This window comes from Amyelois transitella, chromosome 5 (genome assembly GCF_032362555.1).
Source record: "Amyelois transitella isolate CPQ chromosome 5, ilAmyTran1.1, whole genome shotgun sequence".
Lineage (NCBI taxonomy): Eukaryota > Metazoa > Arthropoda > Insecta > Lepidoptera > Pyralidae > Amyelois > Amyelois transitella.
The window spans coordinates 11,576,878-11,600,102 of NC_083508.1; the positions used below are offsets into that span (position 1 = coordinate 11,576,878).

A 23,225-nucleotide genomic window follows, 5' to 3' on the forward strand; every position below is an offset into this window, starting at 1 on the left:
CAGTATCTGTCCTTTTTATTTAAATATGTAGATAGATATTTCACCTTAATATTGCCCTGTGTACGAGCAAAAATTTCTCAGCAATAAAGTTGCAGAACCTTGCTGGATCACAGTCTGCATTTGTTGCACAATACAATTTTTACGTGTTGGAAAAATAAAAAAACAAAAAATTGCACCAATTTGCTCTGTAGCGGTATATTTAATTAAGTACAATTGTCAGAATACCCTTGTACAATTTTCATTCGCAATCAGAAATAACAGTAAATATAGTAAATAATTAAAAAAATATTTTCAATATTTAATAAATAGTACAATCTTTCGCAAAATACTCATGATGACGTCACAAAATAAAAAAAATCAGATCTAAACACTTAAATTAATAACAACTCTATAGAAAACATATTTAATCTCAAAGATGGCTACTGAATTTAAACAGAGAGCAGGATTGAATTATTTGAAAGTGAGCATATAATATTTTACTAAAACAGATGGAAACAGTTCGCTTACATATTAAAGACTAACTGTGATGAGTAGTAGAATAAAACTTTAATTAACTAAAAGTGATTTTTTCCCATCAGTGAGAATTCTAAGGCTATTCACAATATTAAGCAGTATAACATTCAGCCACCAACTTCCCGTATAAAAAGCATTATTTGTGCACCTTGTACTTTTACGGAAAACAAATCTTGACCACTTTCACTTAATTATTAATTGAAAACAAGCTCACAACTTAGAGATCACATAATTCGAGCATAAAAATGGAATGAACATATTGTGCTTAATTATAATATTAGTTAACTTTTAATTGAAACTGGAAATATATAACTTCTTAAAATTATGTCTACCCATGACATTATTAGACCTTAATATTTATTCAACTTTGTCAATTCTTACCTAACCAATTTGATTAATCCGACCAATAATTAAATAATATGGATGAGAAATTGACGTGCAAATGTAATTATTATTTTGGCACCTATAATTATTATCCTTTTCATGCCAAATCATATGAAATATTCATGACAATGTTTATTAGAGTATTGACCAGTTAGCGCAGTCACCTGCAAAGAAACATCCCCCTGTTCAAACAAACCAACACTATAGAGGTTGAAGTTTATCTGCAGGCGCACAGAGGACCCAGAAGATAACCTTCCCGCTTTAAGTGGCGTACTGAATATTGACTTGTCTAAATCCAAATCAATATTTTATTCACAAAATAGGCCTTCGCAGTCTTCTGGGCTCATTGTACTGTAAACAATTATATTTATAACTTGGAATGTATGATTATTAACTCTAATTATATTTTGAATATGTCAGTAAGTCAAAGTCAAAACAGAGCCCGCTTTATATTGGGGACCATGCAATGAGTAAGAAAAGCATTAACGAAATAGGTCATATCTCAGATCACTGACAAACCTAAGATTCAAGTGAAAAGTCAACGTGGTCAGATAACAATAAGTTTTAACACAATCACCATCGCTAGGTCATCATATTCTCGTCTTGGAGGAGTTGTCTTTGACCTCGAACAGCTTCCTCACGAAGTACACTTGTAGGCTGGCTGTCGCCGCTATTGTTAATATTTGTATAATAGACCATCTGAAACATGAATATTTATTTTAAATTTTCGGAAATCTGAAGGGTGGTATATACTATGAGCGAAGATGTGGCAGGCTGCTAGTAGATAATAAACACAAAATCAATGAACATATGATTTACAATACCAAAGAAAAACATGCTCTATAGAGCTGTTCGTTTTATACAATAGAACTTGATAAAACACACCTGAAACCACAATGAAATTAATTTAATATTTGGTAAAACTTGAACATAGACAATACAATTATAATTGACCATTGTTGTGGCATTGTTTTACTCAGTATAGCAAATATTGATATTAAAACTTGAAAGAATAAATTATTAAAGTTCGTGAAAATCCCATAGAGAATCAAATTATGATTTGCAGTTGCTATTTAAAAAAAATCTCATTTCAAACTTTGTATGATTTGAGTAACACCCTCTGTTTCAATGTTTTGGGGCTGGAGTAATTTATAAACACAAAAATAAGTATCTAACTAACCTTTGAACATAATTGTTGTTATCTTGCAGCAAGTTGAAGTCCCGAGACTCACGGGCCCTCGAGTGGTACTGATACTGCAGGATATCATTGATGTTCCTCTCCACAAATTGAATGGAGTTCTGAAAATGTTATAACATATCAATAAGTAATCATTTTGTTGTGCAAACTTTTTGTTTTAAAAAAAATTCCTGCAAAGGTTTGGCTGACTATACTGTGACTTAGAAAATTAATATGACTTTATCTTAACTTCTTTTGCATTTCTGGTATGCGCAATTTAACCATGATCCTGGATTGGGCAGACAAAGGGTTGACACTTCTTAGCAGTCAACAGTTAATAGTTCTTCACTGAAGTTGTTCTGAAAATTGATGCTTCAAAAATATTAATCAAACTTTCAAAACTTTTATCACTTACCGTAAAATTCTTTATATTCATATCCATCTCCTCCACCTCCTTTGCATACTTCTCCCACATGTCGTATCTGATCACCGATAGGTACAAGTTCACCAGCTTTCCAGCGAACCTTGAGAACTGGTTGTCGATGCACACAGCATAGTACCCTCCGCTGGAGGTCTGATCTGCATACTCCGCGCTTTGCCGCCATTCGTAGGGATGAACTATTTGACCATTTGGGTGACGTACGGCGAACCCACACATACCATCTCCCCCTTTCAATACCTGTCAAAAAACCACTTTCACTTTTTTACCCAGCTTGGCTCATGGAACTTTGAAGAGATTTTTGAGTGCCCGGAATTAAATTAATTAACGTAACGTACGTAAGATAATTGGTATTCTACATCTCCAAATAACATATTTTCATGGAAATTACCTGGTAACTGGCGTAGAATGTAGCACCCGGTTGTACATATTGAAAGTAACAATCTTCTTTGCCTGCATCTATGTGAACTTTATAATCCATAGTGACTGCAGGCAGATTTTCGTACCATGGCGCAGGCGGAGATGTTGATAAAACATCTCCAACAAGTGATAAAACTGTAAATAGTAAAGATAACACCGTAAACATATGCCACGTCCGTTGAGCCATTTTTCTACTGAAATGAGATGAGAACCTGCCTGACTGTCAATGTGTACGGCTGTGGAAACGTCAATGTCAAATACATGATGCAGTCAGTGTTCTTACTATAAGCACATACATAAATTTCCAAATTTCGTTTACCGTCCAATTTCGTAACTTCATGTCTCCTCAAACCATGACATTGGCAGAATCACCGAAAGTCCGGTGGAAGCCATAATATAAAAATATTTTCTGCAGATATGAATACGATTTACCAATTTTTTTATTTACTTAATACTATAACCAATGGAATATATAAAAATTAAGTGAAATACAAAAAAAGAGAATTCCTGAATTTGGAATTCAGAGGTTAGCATAAAATGTTCGAACAAAATTTGAACTTCAAATCCAAAAAAGTAGGTAAATATTGAAACAAATGTCAATGTCAAAAGAATCAAAACAAACAAATAACCTTAAAGATATAACCTATGTTTTACATTCTTCATTTATAAATAATTACGTTATAGTATCATGTACATAACTATTATAATTTTAAGATTCTGAAAAAAAACTGCACTATGAAAGCCAGATATCTAGCATTCTTTTCATATATAGGAACTCGTTTCAGGTTGGTAAGCTAAATATTTTAGGGCAATTTAAGGGTCCTATCATCTATAAGTCTACTGTTACCACAGGTCGTCGGAGAAGTTGTGGTTAAAAAACAAAAAACACTATCCAGATCCAGAGAGTGTGCAAGGAATAACTGAAATTGGTCTGCTGAAATTGAAGTCATTAATCTATCCGAATTTTGTTTTGTCTAGCCGGTAAGCTCTTTAACATATTTTATTACTAAGGGACATTCATATATCACGTCTTTATCACTACGAGATAGTCATAGCCACTAGTCTTAAATTCTTTTTGAATACCATGTTCAGCTAGATACATTATTGACGGAATATATTTAGATGACAATCTTGTTTATTATAAAGCTATCAGACATGTTTCTTTCTCAAGCCATTCAGCTAAATATGGTATTCTAGTCTCGTTACTCAAGGGGTGGGCAGAAGGGAGCCAGTGTTCTGTCTACATAAAGGGATTAAATAAATATATATGGGACAAATTATGCAGATTGAGTTAAGTTCTTACTTACACAAATTGAACTGAGTTAAAAAACTTGTGTTACAAGGTACTAACTCAACAACACTATATTTTATAATAAATTCTTATATAGATAAACATGCAAGACCTAGGTCAATTAGAACATGTTAATTTCTCACCATGCATGATTCAGAACTTGGGTCCTCCACTGTCACACACAAATGCACTACTGCAGCACCACAGAGTCCGTCAATTCATTAGTGTATGTGTATGAATTTTATTATTGTGCTCTTAATAGTAGAATTTCTTCTAATTGTTTATAATATTGGTATAGAATATTTAGAAAATTTTGATCTTGCATCTATCTCCAGAACAGATGGAGGTGTTCATGCCCTGAACTCAACAGCTCACTTTGACCTTGAACGATATGGCTCCAATATTTACAACCCATACGACATAACACACCACCTCAATAAATTCTTCTACAAAAATGATATAAGCATATACATGAAAAGATGTATTAGAGTTTCTGATGACTTTGATGCCAGACGCTGGGCTATTTCCAGGAAATACTTATACAGGTAAATGTAACTCAAAATTTTATCTAAAACTGAAAGAGTTTTGTATTAACTTCACTTAAGAAAGTAAAGTGAAATAAAGTTTAATATTTAACATATGGAGACCATTAATTAAAATGTTTGTGAAATTGTATGTAAAAGAAATTTTCTTGAATGAAATTAAAATTTCTTGAAAGTGTCATATGAAGCTTAAGTTATTATTTACAAGCAAGAGTTTGTTTGTAATAACGTTGTGCAAGATATAGCTTATTCAGAAATTCATTGAATTTGTAACAAATATTTTAATATTAATGCAAATATAAAATTTTATATACAGCTTAAATTTTTTTTTTTTAAATATTTTTATATGTTGATAATTTTTCAGATTTGCAGTTCTGAAAAAAGATTTACCTGAACATGAGCATATAGCAACACTCATTCCCATTGAAGAATGGAAAAGATGTCATTTTCTGAGGTAAAACTTGGAATAATTTGCCACACAAAGTTTCACTGCCACTAACAAAAATTAACATATTTAGTACAAGTTTTATAGAAGTTTACAAGGTTTATAATAAACAATGATCTGCCCCGACCCGCCCCGGCTTACGGGTAACATTTATACTAGATGGAAAAACCTCTTTCTAATATTTCAAACAGGAACAAAATCGGTTTCCGAGATCAGCGCACGCATATTTATTTATTTATTTTTGTACACAAAATTATATACCGGAGCTTTAATACAATTTAGTACAAAGGTGCTACTGCTGCATACATACAGACAAAGAAAATAGGGGGATTTATAAATATGTAGGGAATTGTAACCTCAAAAACATCTGGTTTTCATAATATTTAGCAAAGACACTGAAAAAACCTTCAAGAGGCTTCTTTTTTTTACAGAACGGGAGCGAAGTCCCACCCATAAGTTAATATTGAAATATCAAATACACAACTGAAGTAATGTCACCCTATTCTTTTGATTTGTACGAAAAGTGGGTTATATTTTCTGCTGTTGTCTGTACATAAAAAAGACCTAATCGACAGGTATTTCTAATATATTTCAGATTAAAAAATTTTGACATCGAAAAGTTCAAAGAAGGTGCGAAATATTTCCCCGGCTACCATGACTTTACCACTTTCAAGAGGTTCGACAAGCTGACTCAGCACAAACACAACCGACGGCTGCTGTACTCTGTGGACGTGAGGCCCGGGGCGAGTCGGACCGTGACTGAGGGCAGGGACAATTGTTTTGATTACTGGGAAGTCGAGATCAAAGGACGGGCATTTGTACACAATCAAGTGAGATATTCATTGTACCTAATAATAATTAATTATAATTTCCATATAATGCCATATTATGGTTCTTGGTACTTTAGAATTGAATGTTGTAAGTATTGACTAAGGACTAAAGCGTTTCGCCTAATGTAACAATCATGATCCACGCTGGAGAAGGTTTGTCCAGTGAGAACTGGGCCGTGGAAGTCAGTCAGTCTCTCATGATGTATTCCTTACTAGCTGTGCCCGCGACTTCGTCCGCGTGGAATAGTTATTTTAGGCATCATTGAAGTCCTCAAGGATAAATAATTTTCCCCGTTTTTTTCACATATTCCATTATTTCTTTGCTCCTTATAGTTGCAGCGTGATGATATATAGCCTAAAGCCTTCCTCGATAAATGGTATAATCAACGCAAAAATAATTTTTTAATTCGAACCAGTAGTTCTTAAGATTAGCGCGTTCAAACAAACAAACTCTTCAGCTTTATAATATTAGTATAGATTCATAAAAAACTGTTAAGTGGTTTCACTTAGTAGAATACTTACTATTCCAGACTTACCCAATCCAAGGTCATGGTTAAAAGGCGCCCACTTAAGTCCTCTCCAGAGAGGTGACGTAGTTACTGGAACTAAAGCTAGGAGAATGAAAACCTACACCAAATATCGGTCACCATTATAAATTCAGCAAAGATGAGCATCATAATACATAGATTATGAAATTTACAGATCCGCCGCATGATAGGTGCACTAATGAGCGTTGCCATTGGTAAAATACCACCGGAGGAAATAAAGGTGATGCTGCAGGTGCCTTCCAAGAACTCCTGGTACAGCTTCATGGCGACGGGACCTCCGGACGGTCTGTACTTGTGCGACGTCGAGTACAATCCTGAAGACTTGGTATACAAGGAGGAAAGTGTCGATAAAACTGAAGAATTGGATGGTGATAGTGAATAATTCATTCTTGACAGCTTCCCTGTTGAATTGACCACATATGACATATGAAAGTAAAACCAGTGAAATTTTTAAATAAATCTACTAAATATGAGTTTCCTTGAAGAACTGATGAAACAAAAACAAAAACTGAAAGAGACAGAAACAGTAGTGACGAGTGTAGACGGACAGAGACACATAGAGAAAGGTGATACGAAGACTGTATCTAATTTGAGCCGCAGTTATGGTTTTGTAGTGGACACTAAACCTGACAATGTACCTATAGAAATTGTAGATTACCTGTACATAGGCTCACAAGATTGTACAGAAAAAAGTGTGTTAGACGCATACAATATTAAACATGTCCTTAGTGTAGGTATAAATGTAGACGTTACCGTGGATCAAAAGTTTGTAGAATGTTTAGATCTGCCCGAAACTGACGTGACATCGGTTCTAAATGACAGTCTACCGTTTATTCATAAAGGTATCAGTGAAAGAGAGAATGTGTTGGTCCATTGCAATGCGGGTGTATCGAGAACGTCACTGGTGACTATAGGATATTTGATGCATTACTATAACATGATATATGATGAAGCATATAGGGTTGTTAAAGAGAAACGGCCAGCAATACAACCGAATGCCGGATTTAGAAAACAATTGATGAATTTAAAAGCAGGCAATGTTCTTATGAATCACTTGGAGTGATGCGGGCACTGGGCGGTCGTAAAGATTCATCATGTAACGCTGTATGGATAACTATAAAATGCTTATCATTAATTCTTTGCATTTTGGTGGAAAATAATAATAAGTATATTAGTAGATGTCCGGGATTTATTTTGTGTAACTTATATGTTGTATTTTTATAGTTTAACAGTTTTCAACCTACAAAGGCAGTATATAATTCATTTATTCTCAGATCGTTAAATAACTAATTTGTTTGGCTATAAATCTCTGCAGGTTGACAATGGATGTAATTAAAACAAAAATGTTTAACATAGTGTTTACTTGATAATACTAAGGCATTATTACCTAAGTACTAGGCCAAACTTCAAATATAGTGATTTTTTCGGATTACGTGTACTTACAATAAGTAGCACCAAATTCATAAGGTTCCTGAAACTAAAGCTAAGCTTAAACTTAATCAACATGTATAAAATTTTATAAATATCCGTCTGTACAATAATAGCTTATAACATGAGCCGTTTGTATATTTCAATACATAAATTTACAAACAAAAGTTCTTTTTATTTTATAATTGTTATTATAGCTAACGATGTACGCTTGTTATTATGGATGTTTAAAGAAAACTAAGTAATATAATTAACTTGAAACTGACAAATTGAAACCTTCAAAAGTAGTTATTATTAGTATTTAACAATAAACACACATTTTCTAAAAAACTTGATATAAACATATATCATCTCCATCTTGTAGAACACGTATTTATTTTTCATTATAAAATTATGAAGCTAGTAAAAGCACCGCTGAAATAAAATCCGATCAAGCAAGAGTAAAAATTTATTTTAGGCAGTGACAGGGAATTAAGTTATACGCTATAGCTCCTACCGCAATGTGTTATGTTCTTTATCGGGCACAGCACAGCCTGATATTTAAACATTTCTACTTAACAAATACCTTAATTCCCCGCCAAACTGCACATTATCCATTAAATATAGCATTTGTTATATTGCCGCATAGTAAAGCTAAAACAAATAAACCTAAAACTAACGTCAAAATGAACACTAGACATTTGGTGTGGGCGGAAAAAAGAGTCTTTAGGACGCAGGGTCTAACAAACAAGCAGACAAACACAACCATTAGCTATACACTACGTCATATATTGTGCATTTACTTAGATATAAAATAAACATGGCAAGTAAATCTGAACAATTTAAACAATACCTACATACTTACAATTCTATATCAAATAAACTAACAGTTGAACACTCAATTTCACTTTAACTGTGTCCCTGAAAGTGATTTTAAGTGACAGCGCGAGAGTTAAGAAATTAAAAGTTATGCTTCAAGGTATAATTTCATCCTTGAGCCGGGGGTCCGGTTATGTTAAAATGCTTTTAAATATTCAACTGTAAAATAAAGCATTAAAATTAGTCTTAAATAATGTCATTTTTGTAAATACAACCACTAAAATTAATAAAATTTGAAATCATAATAATTTCTTTAAACGCCAAGAGTGTCTGTTGGACAAAGGAATGCTCATTTAGAATCACACGGTCTCTCAAAATGTTCAGTATGACCAGTTCTCAGTCTTTGACATCCCAAGAATCTCAATTAATCGTTAAATCTTTTTAAGGTTATAACTAAATTTGAACTTTATGTTCGAGTGATAAGGCTTTTAAAAGGCCTTTAAACTTTTGAACAACTAGTCTAATACATAATCATTAGACATTTATTCAAAGTTCTACAAAGTCTTAAAGTAAATCATTAACGTAATATTAGGTTCATTGTACTTCAAGTAACACGTAATAACCGCTGTCATGAATACGAATAAGGCACTTGCGCACGCGTATATTTAAAAAAAGCAAACAATATTTACAGATAATATAAAATTTTCACAATTTAAAAATTAAGTACATCATAAATCGTACCTTACAGGGAATGTGATTGATTCGTTATCACATAATATTTATGAGCAGGGATATACTTATATACCTAAGCATATTTTGTGTATTCTCATCAATAAACTCGCCTCCTTTTATAAATATAAATATCGATATATTTATTCTTTAAGCAATGTTTAATGTAATGTTAAACTTTAAGTCTCATTTGATAAGTGGCGCAAAACGGACACCATGCAAAATGTACAAAATATGATAGCGGTCTCAAAAAAATATTAAATTACAAATAGATATAAGTTAAAAAAAATGTAAGTCATCCTAATAATGTGCATTTTCGAGAAGTGCACGTTTTAAGATGCATTTAAATTGTCGACATTTCACGAGTTCGTCGAAAATTAATAAATTATTAGGTTGTCAAAATTTTATGTAATTTCATTTCATTGGAAAGTCACTATCAAGTGCTATCTAAATTCTTCGCCGAATATTTAAATTCCGAGATGAATATTATATTAGTAAAGAAAAAAATAAAATTCCGTTTTTGATGATGATTTACAAAGCCTGCTCAAAATACTTTCATGAACAGATGATATTAAACCTGAATACAAATTTATCGTTTCTCTTCGACTGTACATTTTGCGAAGCCGCCATTTTGCGAAAGTTGCGTCTTACACTAAATATTTATATTAATCTCAAGGGACCATCTAGCAATCTACTATATATAATCCTTTCAAATGCAGCGTTACAACAAGTCTTAATCGTCAGTCATTTCACAGTTTATTATTTCAGTCAATATAACATTTACGTTAATAAATGGATTAATATAAAATACCTGTAGATATATCTTAATTACATAATTTGGCAAAGCTCAATCTATGAGCTTCTAACGAGATCGGCATGTTTAATACCATTATTGGAGCGGTTAATATCATAAGGACTCCGAATAATGTATCTCAATGTAAAGGTCATATTATACAAAAAGTTACTAAGCGTGACTGTCTTTAAAAAGTATATAAGTTAGCATATAAATTTTTTCCTCTGCTGCCTACATACAACAAGTTACTCAAGCTTTATAACACACGTTATATGGACCTTAGAGTGTTTTAATTAACAATTTAAGCTGTTACATTTGACCAACATTTTTAAGGATAATCCAAATTATCTGAAAAGTAAATCTGACCAAATCGATCTTGCACACTCTGGTATTAATCTCAAACACCTTACAAAAACCTGCAATGAGAAACTATACTAGTTATTGACTGTAAATCATACAATTTATAAGAGTTATTCTAGAGTTCATTTAAGTTTTAAAAATTAACGAGTACACCCTTCGCCGGCCAATTTAACTTGCTACAACGATGTTAAGGTGCCTCGAAGGTGAATCACCCAGGAGATTTGTTTGATTTTATGTTTTAAAAATCCCTTAAGAGAAAATTTTTATTTTTTAATTTCTCTAAGGGTGAATCTACTATTAGATTTAAAATTTTTAGAACACCTTTTTTTTTTTTGTAAATTTATATTATTAAAATCCTTTAAGGGTGAATCCTCGCGCCGGTAACGAATTCGCTTTGGCCGGCGCGTCGCGTGCGTGAGAATGTGCGGCCGCGATGCTGAGGCACTGCGCCCACTGCTCGGCGTCCTTACCGTCCGTTGGCTTCAGAATGAGGGTCTGGTCTCCCGTGAAGATCTCGAAGGCCTTGGGGATGTTGCGGGCGCCGCGAGACACTTTCACTGAGCGGATCTGATTGATGTCGATGCTTTCTGTGCCGCTCTGCGGGGGGTTGGATAGCGTCGTTAGAAAGGACGTTAAGGTGCTGACGGTTAATGTCTTGGAATGAGTGATAGAAAATCCAAAAGGAAATTAAAGATGAGCTTTGTAGGAAAGCCTATTACAGCACGGAGGATTATATTAATGATAAACATGTGAGGCCCGAGCTTGACATAATGGCCTCTTTAATGCATGTGCATTTTTGACATAATCTATATTTATTTGACGAAATATTCGTATTAAAAACATTAGTATTGCATTAATTTATATTTTTTGATGAAGACAATGTACACGTCGTCCATGATTTAGATTTAAGAGATCTATATTTGTAAATTAACGTCCGATGAAAATGTTGCAGTGTAGTTTGTTCGCGCTTTGGCAGCGGTAGTAGTTATAATAAGATTTAAGTGTTGTGACGTCAATACTTGAAATGTTTAAAATAAATCTATTCTATTCTAACGATCTGGTAGGTAGAAACGAACAGTAATATTTAATATTAACTAACGCCTTTTCGATGACTTGACGTACAATAAGTATTTTAGTATTTATTCCTCCATAATCACAATCGGAAAAATTATGAAAAAGATTATTAAATAAATAAGTTGAATAATGAAATTCAAATCCTATAGAGTGGTAGAGAACGCGGTCACTGACCTTGCAAGAGAGATGCGCGCCGGATAGCGTGAAGTACCTGGTGCGCCAGCGGCGGAACAGCCGCCAGCGGCCCTTCTTCTCCTTGAGCTGGCCCTCGATGACGGGCGCGCCGCCCGCCAGGAACCCCACCGCGCGCTCCGGGTGGTTGCACAGGAAGCAACCCCACGTCGCCTACAATTACGTATACGTACATACGTTGACGTTGTTGAAGAAAATGATGCAGTGCAGTTTGTTACCGCTTCTTCAGCACTGACCGCCTTGGAAGCGGCAGTGAGCTTAGTTTTAAGTAATTTATTTGACGTCAACCAATGTTGTTAAACCATAGGTACGTTTTGACAAATTATTAAGCGATATGAAGTATCGTATAGTAATGAATAAAAATTTTGAATTTGAATTTTTGAATACATACATAAAGTCACGTCTATACCCCTTGCGGGGTAGACAGAGCCAGCAATCTTGAAAAGACTGAAAGGCAACGTTCAGATGTATGGCTTTATGATATGGAATTGAGATTCAAATAGTGACAGGTTGCTAGCCCATCGCCTACAATAGGAATGCCAAGTTTATAAGCCTATCCCTTAGTCGCCTTTTACGACATCCGTGGGAAAGATATGGAGTAGGAGTATCCTTTTCTTTTTTCTATTGGTGCCGGGAACCACACGGTCACAATTACGTATCACTATCACATATTATAAAACAAATTCCGGTTGCCATGGTTTGTTTAGTTAGGAAAAAAATGTCAGATATTATTGTTATTGTCAAATATTATTTTTTTTATTTTATTCCCATAATATAGTGGCTTTATTTCGATTATTTCTCTCCGTTTTTCTCCTTTAGCTTCTGTTGTGAATAACTAACTTTGCGACTATACTTCCTACACGTCTGTCTGTTCGCGCGATATACTCGAAAAATACTGGACGAATTTTCACACAGTTTTCAACAACAGGTAGAGTGATCCTCGTGGAAGGTTTAAGTGTATAAAGTTTAGGTTTTGTCCACACTGATGATATTATGACGATTTTAGTTCAACATGTAGGAAAAATTTACGCCCATCGCCCTCGAAAACGATGACTGGGAAGTATTGCTAGAACATTACATATAACTAGCTTTTCTACCAGCCGCTTTACCAGCAGCACCTACAAAAGAATTCAAGATTTTTGCAAATCACACGGATACAATATTTTTTACCGAAATGAAAAAATACTCCATGTCCTATTGCGGAACCAGAGATGGATGGATTCGTGTAAAAAGCCTGATTGACCCAATCCAGTATCAAGGTCATGCTAGTCACAAAATACTGAAATTAAACATGCCAGTTTGACGAAGAATTATAATGAAACGATTAAGTTTCCGAATGTAATTTTGATTTATCATGCACTCAAACTAATAAAAGTCCTTAAATATACCGCGTCTATGTGTTCGCTGTATGTGTGATTGTGTGTGTGTGTGTGTGTGTATATATTACCTGTGTGGGAGGCAATGCGGCTCCGTCGCCAGCCTCGGCGTTCAGCTCGAACACGTCGAAGAAACCCGCGCTGCGAAGCTCGTTCAGCAGCATTTCTTGCTCCTGATACATACAGACAGACATTATGTTATTCTGTTTATAGAACTAGTAAGGAAACGGCTGGGTAAGTAAGGGCAAATTCAGTAAAAATCAAAAGAGGGTGTAGATGATGTGATATAATGCAAATACATGTAATGAACTCTTTGGTTCATCATAGGATTTTAGAATATTTGTGACGTATGTCACTGTCAATTGATTAACCGGTAAAAATATCATAAATAAATTAGTTAAAATAAATAAGTTCCATATTTTGTTTCTCTTTTTAGGTAAGAATATTACTTTTAAGTTGTTTTGTTTAAGTGTTTTATCTTGTGTTCTACTTTTCAATAATAAATTTCTCTTTTTAGAGCAACACATCAGAATATTATTTCACTAAATTCATATTATTATATACATAGTTGATGCTAGCCACGCCGGCGTCGCGCGAGCATGAGCTACAGACAGACAGACAGACAGCCACCCACCTTGAGCCCCGGGAAGGCGCCCGTGACCAGCGTGAGGAACGTCTTGTTCTCGCACTTGAGCGTGTCCCAGCAGTGCTTGAGCGCGGCCACGCCGGCGTCGCGCGAGCACGAGGTACAGACAGACAGACAGACAGACAGACAGCCACCCACCTTGAGCCCCGGGAAGGCGCCCGTGACCAGCGTGAGGAACGTCTTGTTCTCGCACTTGAGCGTGTCCCAGCAGTGCTTGAGCGCGGCCACGCCGGCGTCGCGCGAGCACGAGGTACAGACAGACAGACAGACAGACAGACAGCCACCCACCTTGAGCCCCGGGAAGGCGCCCGTGACCAGCGTGAGGAACGTCTTGTTCTCGCACTTGAGCGTGTCCCAGCAGTGCTTGAGCGCGGCCACGCCGGCGTCGCGCGAGCACGAGGTACAGACAGACAGACACCCACCTTGAGCCCCGGGAAGGCGCCCGTGACCAGCGTGAGGAACGTCTTGTTCTCGCACTTGAGCGTGTCCCAGCAGTGCTTGAGCGCGGCCACGCCGGCGTCGCGCGAGCACGAGGTACAGACAGACAGACAGACAGACAGACAGCCACCCACCTTGAGCCCCGGGAAGGCGCCCGTGACCAGCGTGAGGAACGTCTTGTTCTCGCACTTGAGCGTGTCCCAGCAGTGCTTGAGCGCGGCCACGCCGGCGTCGCGCGAGCACGAGGTACAGACAGACAGACAGACAGACAGACAGCCACCCACCTTGAGCCCCGGGAAGGCGCCCGTGACCAGCGTGAGGAACGTCTTGTTCTCGCACTTGAGCGTGTCCCAGCAGTGCTTGAGCGCGGCCACGCCGGCGTCGCGCGAGCACGAGGTACAGACAGACAGACAGACAGACAGACAGCCACCCACCTTGAGCCCCGGGAAGGCGCCCGTGACCAGCGTGAGGAACGTCTTGTTCTCGCACTTGAGCGTGTCCCAGCAGTGCTTGAGCGCGGCCACGCCGGCGTCGCGCGAGCACGAGGTACAGACAGACAGACAGACAGACAGACAGCCACCCACCTTGAGCCCCGGGAAGGCGCCCGTGACCAGCGTGAGGAACGTCTTGTTCTCGCACTTGAGCGTGTCCCAGCAGTGCTTGAGCGCGGCCACGCCGGCGTCGCGCGAGCACGAGGTACAGACAGACAGACAGACAGACAGACAGCCACCCACCTTGAGCCCCGGGAAGGCGCCCGTGACCAGCGTGAGGAACGTCTTGTTCTCGCACTTGAGCGTGTCCCAGCAGTGCTTGAGCGCGGCCACGCCGGCGTCGCGCGAGCACGAGGTACAGACAGACAGACAGACAGACAGACAGCCACCCACCTTGAGCCCCGGGAAGGCGCCCGTGACCAGCGTGAGGAACGTCTTGTTCTCGCACTTGAGCGTGTCCCAGCAGTGCTTGAGCGCGGCCACGCCGGCGTCGCGCGAGCACGAGGTACAGACAGACAGACAGACAGACAGACAGCCACCCACCTTGAGCCCCGGGAAGGCGCCCGTGACCAGCGTGAGGAACGTCTTGTTCTCGCACTTGAGCGTGTCCCAGCAGTGCTTGAGCGCGGCCACGCCGGCGTCGCGCGAGGACAGCGCGGCGGCGTGGCGCGCCTGCAGCGCCAGGAACATGAGGTGGATCCACACGCGCGGCGCGCGCGTGCGCATGCCGAAGGGCGCGCGCGCGTACAGGCAGTGCGGCCCGCGCCGCCCGCACGCGAACTGCAGGCGCGCCTGCTTCTTGGAGCGCCGCTCTGCGGGGCAAGGCGGAACCGGAATAGTGTACATGTTGCATGTTTCTCGCTGTTTCTCATTAACAATGGTTTCTCAACCATAACATACATGTTACAAACCTAAAACACTTTCTCATAACAGATTCACACCCACGACAGCCTGTTTCTCAATATCATGTATATTGTGTGTACCTCAGTACACCTATATTCAACGCCCACAGCATACTATACCTACACCAGTATATTTCTCGCCTAATTAGCCTATTTCTCAAAAATTGTTTCTCATCAACACTTTCTCACTCATAGTAACGTGTTTCTCGCCAACATCTACATGATTCTCACTTACAATAGTATATTTCTCACCTTATTAGGTGAGCGAGTACCGGTGAGTAAGTAAGAACTTTTTACCTTGTTCTATATAATGCACATATATTGTAGATGAGAAACGGCTTGTTTCACACCTACACTGTCATATTTCTTACACAAAATTAAGTTTCTCACCTTCAATTGTACATTTGGCCGGTGGTGGCAGCCTCAAAGACACATTATCCATATACGCCTTGATCTTGTCGAGGTGTTTCTCGCAGAAATGCTGCACGGTGTCCCTCATGGGGTACGGCTCGAACACGCTGATGCGATGGTTGGAGTTTGATGAGTTAGAGTTGATCATTGTCACGCTTGTGTTGTTGGCGCGACGTGACGTCACTGTCACGGGACCTGGTGAAGAGAGGTTTTCCCATTTAAGAGCAATAAATAATAAAAATAAATATATAATCACGTCAATATCCCTTTCCCCGTAGGCAAAGCCGACAGGCTTAAAAAGACTGGAAGGTCATTTTTAGCTGTACGGCCAAATCTAAACTATGGCCTACGTCATACGCTATCAGCCAATCACAGCGAAGTATGTAACACCAACAACCAATCACAGCGACGTTCGAAAGTCCGACTCACTTATTAGTTACACCACAGACTAAACCAATAGCGCACCCATTCGCTTACAGACTGAAAACCACAGAGTAAACAAACTCTCACCGGATATAGAGACGGGGTTGGGCCCGGCGCTGGAGACGGTGACGAGCCCGAGCGAGCCCTGCTGCGCGCACACCGGTGACGTCACCGATGACGTCACCGCCCGCTCGCCCGACACGCCGCTCACTGATATGGACTGCGTTTGAAGCGACGGCGACGCGATTGGCGGGACGGTGTTCTGAAATAACGTTATATCGCTCTCACTGTCACTCTTATTCTACAAATTCAAATACAATTTTTTTTTTTGCATTATTATAGGATACTATCATATCGTTTAGTAATTGTCAAATCTTTTGGTTTCACAACATTGGTTGACGTCAAATAAATTACTTAAAATTAAGTTTAATGCCGTTTCTAAGGCGTTATGGCAGAAGAAGCGGTAACAAAGTGCACTGCAACATTTTCTTCAACAACGTCAACTTCTCAAATATCTAAACATAGAATAGAATGTTGACGAGATAATACATTGTACTTACATGTATATACATGTATATTGTATGTACATACACTAGCTGCAAGTGTACAAAAAAGTGACAAAAATAGCACCACCCGCTAGCAGTCAATAACAGCGAAGAGTCTAAATCGCGCAAGCAAAGATTTCACGGATTGCAGCATATATTAAAATGGCGGAAGATCTTCCCTTTTGGAGGTCGAGACCGAATTATTGCTCCCGTTACACGTTCATAATTACATTGCAGGCACCTCAACAGACAAAATTCGACTAAGACTTAAACCAAGAGACATCACTTTCGTATTGACATAATTAATTCTACATTCATTCATGTTTTTTAATGTAGACAATGTGCATTCGTCTATGATTTAGATTAAAGAAATCTATACTTCTAAATTGACGTTCGATGAAAATGTTGCAGTGTAGTTTGTTCCGCCGCTTCTCCTACACATGCGCTTTGGAAGCGGTAATAGTTATAATTAGATTTAAGTGATGTGACGTCAATAACAGATACCTTGTATCTAATTTTGAAAATAAATCTATTCTATTCTATTCACAGACAGAGATAATACCGCAATTGTTTAATTAATTCTTGACCTCAAGCCGTGTTCAAAAGATACGAAATTTTCCACATAGGTGCATAAGCAGTATAAGGGTCCACTAAAAGGTTTTCTAGAAATTCCCTCCCCATTTAAGTAAGTTGTCAGTTTTGAAATAGATCGAGTTGCAACTTACATTAGTGTTGGCTATAACAATGCTGTGTAGATGCCTGCGCGCCGCCTGCGTGGTGGTCACGGTGACCGCCGACCGCGACGCTGACCACGCCGTGGGCGGAGGGGCCGGCTTTGGTATCGCTACGGAAATTACAAATTACATACATACATATAATCACGTCTATATCCCTTGCGGGGTAGACAGAGCCAACAATCTTGTAAAGACTGATAGGCCACGTTCAGCTATTTGGCTTTAAGATAGACTTGAGATTCAAATAGTGACAGATTGCTAGCCCATCACCTAAAAAAGAATCCCAAGTATGTAAGCCTATCCCTTAGTCGCCTTTTACGACATCCATGGGAAAGAGATGGAGTGGTCCCATTTTTGCATTGGTGCCGGGAACTACACGGCACGAAATTACAAATTATAAGTAAAAATTAAACAATTGTATTAAGTGCCCGTTCTATTTAACACTAACTTCTAAACTCTGGATTCTTCGTTTACATGACGCTGCCATCTTTAAGCCAAACAGCTGAACTTGGCATATCAGTGTTTGTGAGACTGTTTACTCTGTCTAACCAGTAAGGGATATAGAAGTGAATCGTGTTTACTATTTAACTCTCCTAGGAAAAAAAACAGTACAAAATCTTTTTCATGTCAGTAGGTATATGGGAATTGTCTTTGAGCAAAAAGGTAATTCTGATTGAGATTCAACATCGTCTGTCGCGCGGTTCCCAAGGCATAACACAGGCATAGCCTGGCTGAGGATCTTTCCTTTGTAGAGGCTGAGCCCTAATTATCGTATTCGTTACAATGTATATACACCAGTATGATCCATAAAGCTAGTTTCAATAGTCTACAGAATCCTACCGACAAATATAAGACTTCTTCTTGCTATGTGGACATAGACATTGATATATTTAATTGCAGATTGCGTAAATTTAAAACTGATACATTCAAAATTCTCGGCACCACATCTAGTACATAGTCTGGCATTTGTTTCTGTAATTGTTTGTAATTAACTGTATTGTATGTATTTGTAATTTTAGTACTTTATTAATGTAAATACTTGCTCATAACAAGTGTTATATTAGTTAATAAGCTTAAGCAACTGCACATACACGTTAAGGATGCTAAGTTGGAACAATTTTAGTAATTAAGAAACCTTGTATCTTATTACTTAGTGTCTGCTGTGTTGCCTTATAAATAAATAAAAACATACCTGTGCCTGTCTGTGCGTTGTTGACGTTTTGTGAGTTGATCTGTTGCGATGACGACAACCGTGTCATACTCTTGTGAAGACCTCCCACGGAGCCACCTGCACATATACACAAAGCAGATAAATATCATCCCTGTGATATAATTAAGACACATATGACATAATTTCTTCATTTGAAATCAGTTATCCAAGATGGGCGTGATTATTTTTAACTATTTAATGAGATATTATTACACAGTGGAAAGAGGTAGTCTCTGCTTACCCCTCCGAGAAAGAGGCGTGATTTTATGTATGTATGTATGTATTATTACACAAATTGTGCTAAACCGTGAGACAGAGTTGTGAGAGTACATATAGATACCTGCAACATTAAGCCTGGTCATGCTGCGATGCGAGTTGGGCCCTGGATGCAGCCTCCCGGTAGACCTGGAGTCCCCCAGCTTGGCTCTCCTGGTGTAGCCGGTCTGCGTGCTGGTGGTGCTGTGGGCGGCGTGGGAGGCGGTGGCGGCGTGGGCGGCGGGGGTCGCGGGGGCGGCGGGGGCCACCGGCGGGGGCGGCGGGGGCTGAGACCCGGTCAGCTTGACGATCGTCACCCCGCCGGGAGTTCGGTTCACTTCGCTGTAATTTAAACATTTGTTACCCTGTGTACTAAACACATATCACATCTTTATCCCTTCCGGAGTGTGACGATAAGGTAAAACGTCGCAGGTTAGAGAGATGAGAGTTAATCTATACTTCTATACTAATATTATAAAGCTGAAGAGTTTGTTTGTTTGAACGCGCTAATCTCAGGAACTAGTGGTTCGAATTGAAAAATATTTTTTGCGTTGAATAGACCATTTATCGAGGAAGGCTTTAGGCTATATAACATTGCGCTGCAACTATAAGGAGTTATGAATATAAATGAATTTTTCAGGAATTGTGGCAAACATGCAAACATGACGCATTTTCTACCAACCCCTCCAGAAATAACAATAGGCGTGAATTTACGTATATATACCTGTTCTTAGCTCTCACGGCGGTGAGCAGGCTGTCGGTGAAGAGTGCGGGGTAGGCGCTGCACAGAGATGTGGCCTCGCGGAGTAATGCCGCTTGCTGTCCGCGCTCGGCGTACGGAAGACGCTCCAGGATGAAGTTCAAAGCTTGTTGGGCCAACTCCTGTTACGAAAGGAATAAATATCAATTTATTGAATTTATTATAACTTTTTTTTTAATTTTGTTTATTGAAACCTATAGTAAGTAAAACTCGGCGACACTTCCGCACTGTTGCACTCTGGAATTTTCTATTGTCAGTTAAGACTCATGAGTCTTAACTTTGTTACGCAGACCAAGCTCTTATTACATTTCCAGCTATATAGTAGTATGTGTGTGTGTGTGTGTGTGTGTGCCTCACCCGGCTGGTGTAGCCGCGCTGCGTGAGCACAGCGGCGACGAGCGCCTGCGCGCGCGGCGCCGCGTGCGGGGGCCGCGCCGCGTTCCTCAGCGCCGCGCCGTGCTCCGCCACCAGGCTCGCGCGGCTGCGGCTCACGCATACCAGCAGCTGGAATATTAAGTGTGCTATATATTATGTATATAGACTCCACGGCACCTCCTGAGATGAGGGACCGTCCTTAAACAGGTTTAAACACGTGGCTAATGTAAGATTCCACATCATCTTGAATGATAAAATTTTCTTAAAGGCTTAGTTCTGCAGCATACGCTATTCGTCGTATTAGGCATTTGACGGATGTGACAACTGCTAAGCATATTTTAGTTATTTTCATAGTTTAATGTCATATGGTCTACTGCTTTGGGGAGCAGCAGCAGACATACAAACTATTTTCATTCTACAAAAAAAGGGCAATTCGAGCTACACAAAGAGATTCCCTTTAACATCCCTATTGGACCGTCAACATTTAATGCGCTTAGTACTCGCAAGATCTGTCACTATTCTATGTTCTCCTTGGGACGAGAAACGTGCACAAGAATAAAATGCACGCCTTACGCGTTGGTATGAAACCTTCATTTCACTAATAAACAAATTTCCTAAAACTTAATCAATGAATAACTCTTCATAACACAATAAAATGAAACATACAGGTAAGCTTACCTCAAGTATATCAATACACATGCATCCCGGATCGTTCGGACTGGCTGTGTGAGGGCACAAATAAGACAACAGATGAGATATGCAATTTTTCAGCGCCTCAGGCCTCCTCGCGGCGATTTGTTCGAACAGAGCAAACAAGGAGTTCTTCTCAACTTGCTCCGCATGTGGTAGAAGAGAGACCAGCGCTGAGGTGTGGGCCTCCAGGGGCTCCGGACAGACCTCATAGAGGTTTGTCAGGATACGACATAATGGGTAGTTTCCTAAAAAATGTTAAAGTTTAGATATATACTAATAATAATGTTTTTTTTTTCAATATATTTGTTATTTTTTTAAGTAATAACAACACTGTTATGAGGCAGCATTGCAGCATTTCCTCAACTTAGCTGAGTTACTCCACTTCTGCCATTCAATTGCACTCTCTAAGTTAATTTTTTCAATCCATTTAGTAAGTTATAAAATATAAAATCAATATCTCCATTTATTAATATAGGTATTAATATAAGATACAAGGTCTTACTTATTGACATAAAACATAAACTTAATCATATCATACCCGACATAATAGAGTCCATGATAGTCTGCACATGCGGCTTCAGCAGCATGGCATGGTGTACTGCGGCCAAGGAGAGATAGCGGGCCATGTGGCGGGATATCTCCCGGTTGCCTTTGTGCAAGAACTGGACCGCCACCGGTAGGAACAGCTCCATCACATTCTTGTTACCGTAATCCTCTTTGTCGCCCTGCACTGGGAATGAAAGCTGGAAAGATATTAATAAAATTTACGTCTTCATCCCTTGCTGGGTAGACAGAGCCAATACACTCGAAATTACAGATAGGTTATGTTCTATGAATTAAATGATGTTGTATAAAGCCTTACATTTTTTTATTTCAAATAAATACAAATATTTTTGTATAACATAAAATCTGTTTTCAAAAAAATTCCACATACCAAAACAATGCATGCGATGATATCGGATGCAATTTTTGCATGAGGCGGGTCATCATCCCTCAAGTGCCCGAGTGGCATAAGGTTATGGTGCAAGCAGGACTCTAGCAGCACTATCAGGGGTCTGCAGTACTTTTCTAGTGTCCCTGTCTCTTTGATACATGAAGTCACTCTCGTTACACATATTTCTATCAGGGCTTGGTCTCGGTCGTTGCGTACATAGTCAGCACGAGATGATATTTCTGTGATTTGTTTTAGCTAGAACAAATTATATTTTGTTAGTGCAAGGTCTACAAAATGCTATTTTCCTTAACACAACGGTTTTACAAAGGAATGATAAGATTAGGGAAATGTAAGTACTAAAATATGATTTATACCATATAATACAACAAATTTTAATGCTTAAACAGAACCCAGAAGTTTTGGGCACTATAGTATGTTAATATTTTTTTAAACATTGCTAAATTAAAAAAGATCTTGAATACTTAATTAAATCTTCATAAAATTATGTAAATCTCATCATAATTTTACAGTTTTGTAACTGTAATAATATAATGTTTAGCTAATTTAAATAATATTTTCATTAATCCACTTACAACTTCATTTAGGTCATCTACTATGTCGGAATCCGGGATGGCGAAGAGATCACCAGCCCGAGTGAGGTCTCTCTCGTTCAGCACGTGCTTCAGGAGCTCATGCATGTTGTCTCAGGATGTTGAATTGTTGAACTACCTCACAACACATTGAACACCATCCCCCGGTCTCAATATCAACAATACTTGGTATACATCAACAGGAGCTATAACAGCCTAAAAATAACATATCTAACGCAAGCTTGTTACGTATTCTTACTTCTACTTATACTTCTTAATTATTCCATTAAAATAACGGTTCTAAGTTACTTCTAACAAATAAAATCTAAGGAATTTGAGCAAAATAAGCAAAACCAGCAGTGTTCGACTACGTGCACAGATAATAATATAAAATGACTGCGTGTCACAAATGACAATGTCAGTGAAGTCAAAAAGAACTTTCTAGGCATAAACTAAAAAAAGGAATCAACACAACGTGT

At 38.6% G+C, this 23,225-nt stretch overlaps 5 protein-coding genes across 5 annotated transcripts in view; 3 read left to right on the top strand and 2 right to left on the bottom strand.

Annotated features, from left to right (window-relative positions):
- LOC106140565 (cytoplasmic tRNA 2-thiolation protein 1) overlaps positions 1 to 23,225 on the top strand; it is a 66,096-nt gene that overhangs the window by 40,131 nt on the left and 2,740 nt on the right. The window lies entirely within an intron of this gene.
- On the bottom strand, positions 156 to 3,146 carry LOC106140557 (transmembrane emp24 domain-containing protein 5). Its single transcript, XM_013342161.2, has 4 exons — positions 2,905 to 3,146; positions 2,490 to 2,753; positions 2,078 to 2,196; positions 156 to 1,596 (listed from the first exon to the last, which is right to left on the bottom strand). The coding sequence occupies exons 1-4, from the start codon at positions 3,118 to 3,120 to the stop codon at positions 1,488 to 1,490; spliced, it is 708 nt and encodes a 235-aa protein (XP_013197615.2). The 5' UTR covers positions 3,121 to 3,146; the 3' UTR covers positions 156 to 1,487.
- Positions 3,545 to 6,971, top strand: LOC106141662 (tRNA pseudouridine synthase-like 1). Its single transcript, XM_060944448.1, has 6 exons — positions 3,545 to 3,718; positions 3,786 to 3,914; positions 4,560 to 4,769; positions 5,131 to 5,220; positions 5,807 to 6,041; positions 6,744 to 6,971. The coding sequence occupies exons 1-6, from the start codon at positions 3,669 to 3,671 to the stop codon at positions 6,969 to 6,971; spliced, it is 942 nt and encodes a 313-aa protein (XP_060800431.1). The 5' UTR covers positions 3,545 to 3,668.
- On the top strand, positions 7,059 to 8,700 carry LOC106140564 (probable dual specificity protein phosphatase DDB_G0283417). Its single transcript, XM_013342169.2, has one exon. The coding sequence runs from the start codon at positions 7,059 to 7,061 to the stop codon at positions 7,650 to 7,652; it is 594 nt and encodes a 197-aa protein (XP_013197623.1). The 3' UTR covers positions 7,653 to 8,700.
- Positions 7,995 to 23,133, bottom strand: LOC106140562 (protein melted). Its single transcript, XM_013342167.2, has 15 exons — positions 22,750 to 23,133; positions 22,157 to 22,411; positions 21,761 to 21,965; positions 21,208 to 21,467; positions 20,512 to 20,658; positions 20,119 to 20,276; positions 19,480 to 19,736; positions 19,122 to 19,217; positions 17,921 to 18,039; positions 16,738 to 16,912; positions 16,207 to 16,422; positions 15,458 to 15,726; positions 13,411 to 13,512; positions 11,946 to 12,116; positions 7,995 to 11,294 (listed from the first exon to the last, which is right to left on the bottom strand). Exons 1-15 carry the CDS (start codon positions 22,852 to 22,854, stop codon positions 11,046 to 11,048), a joined length of 2,784 nt encoding a protein of 927 aa, XP_013197621.1. The 5' UTR covers positions 22,855 to 23,133; the 3' UTR covers positions 7,995 to 11,045.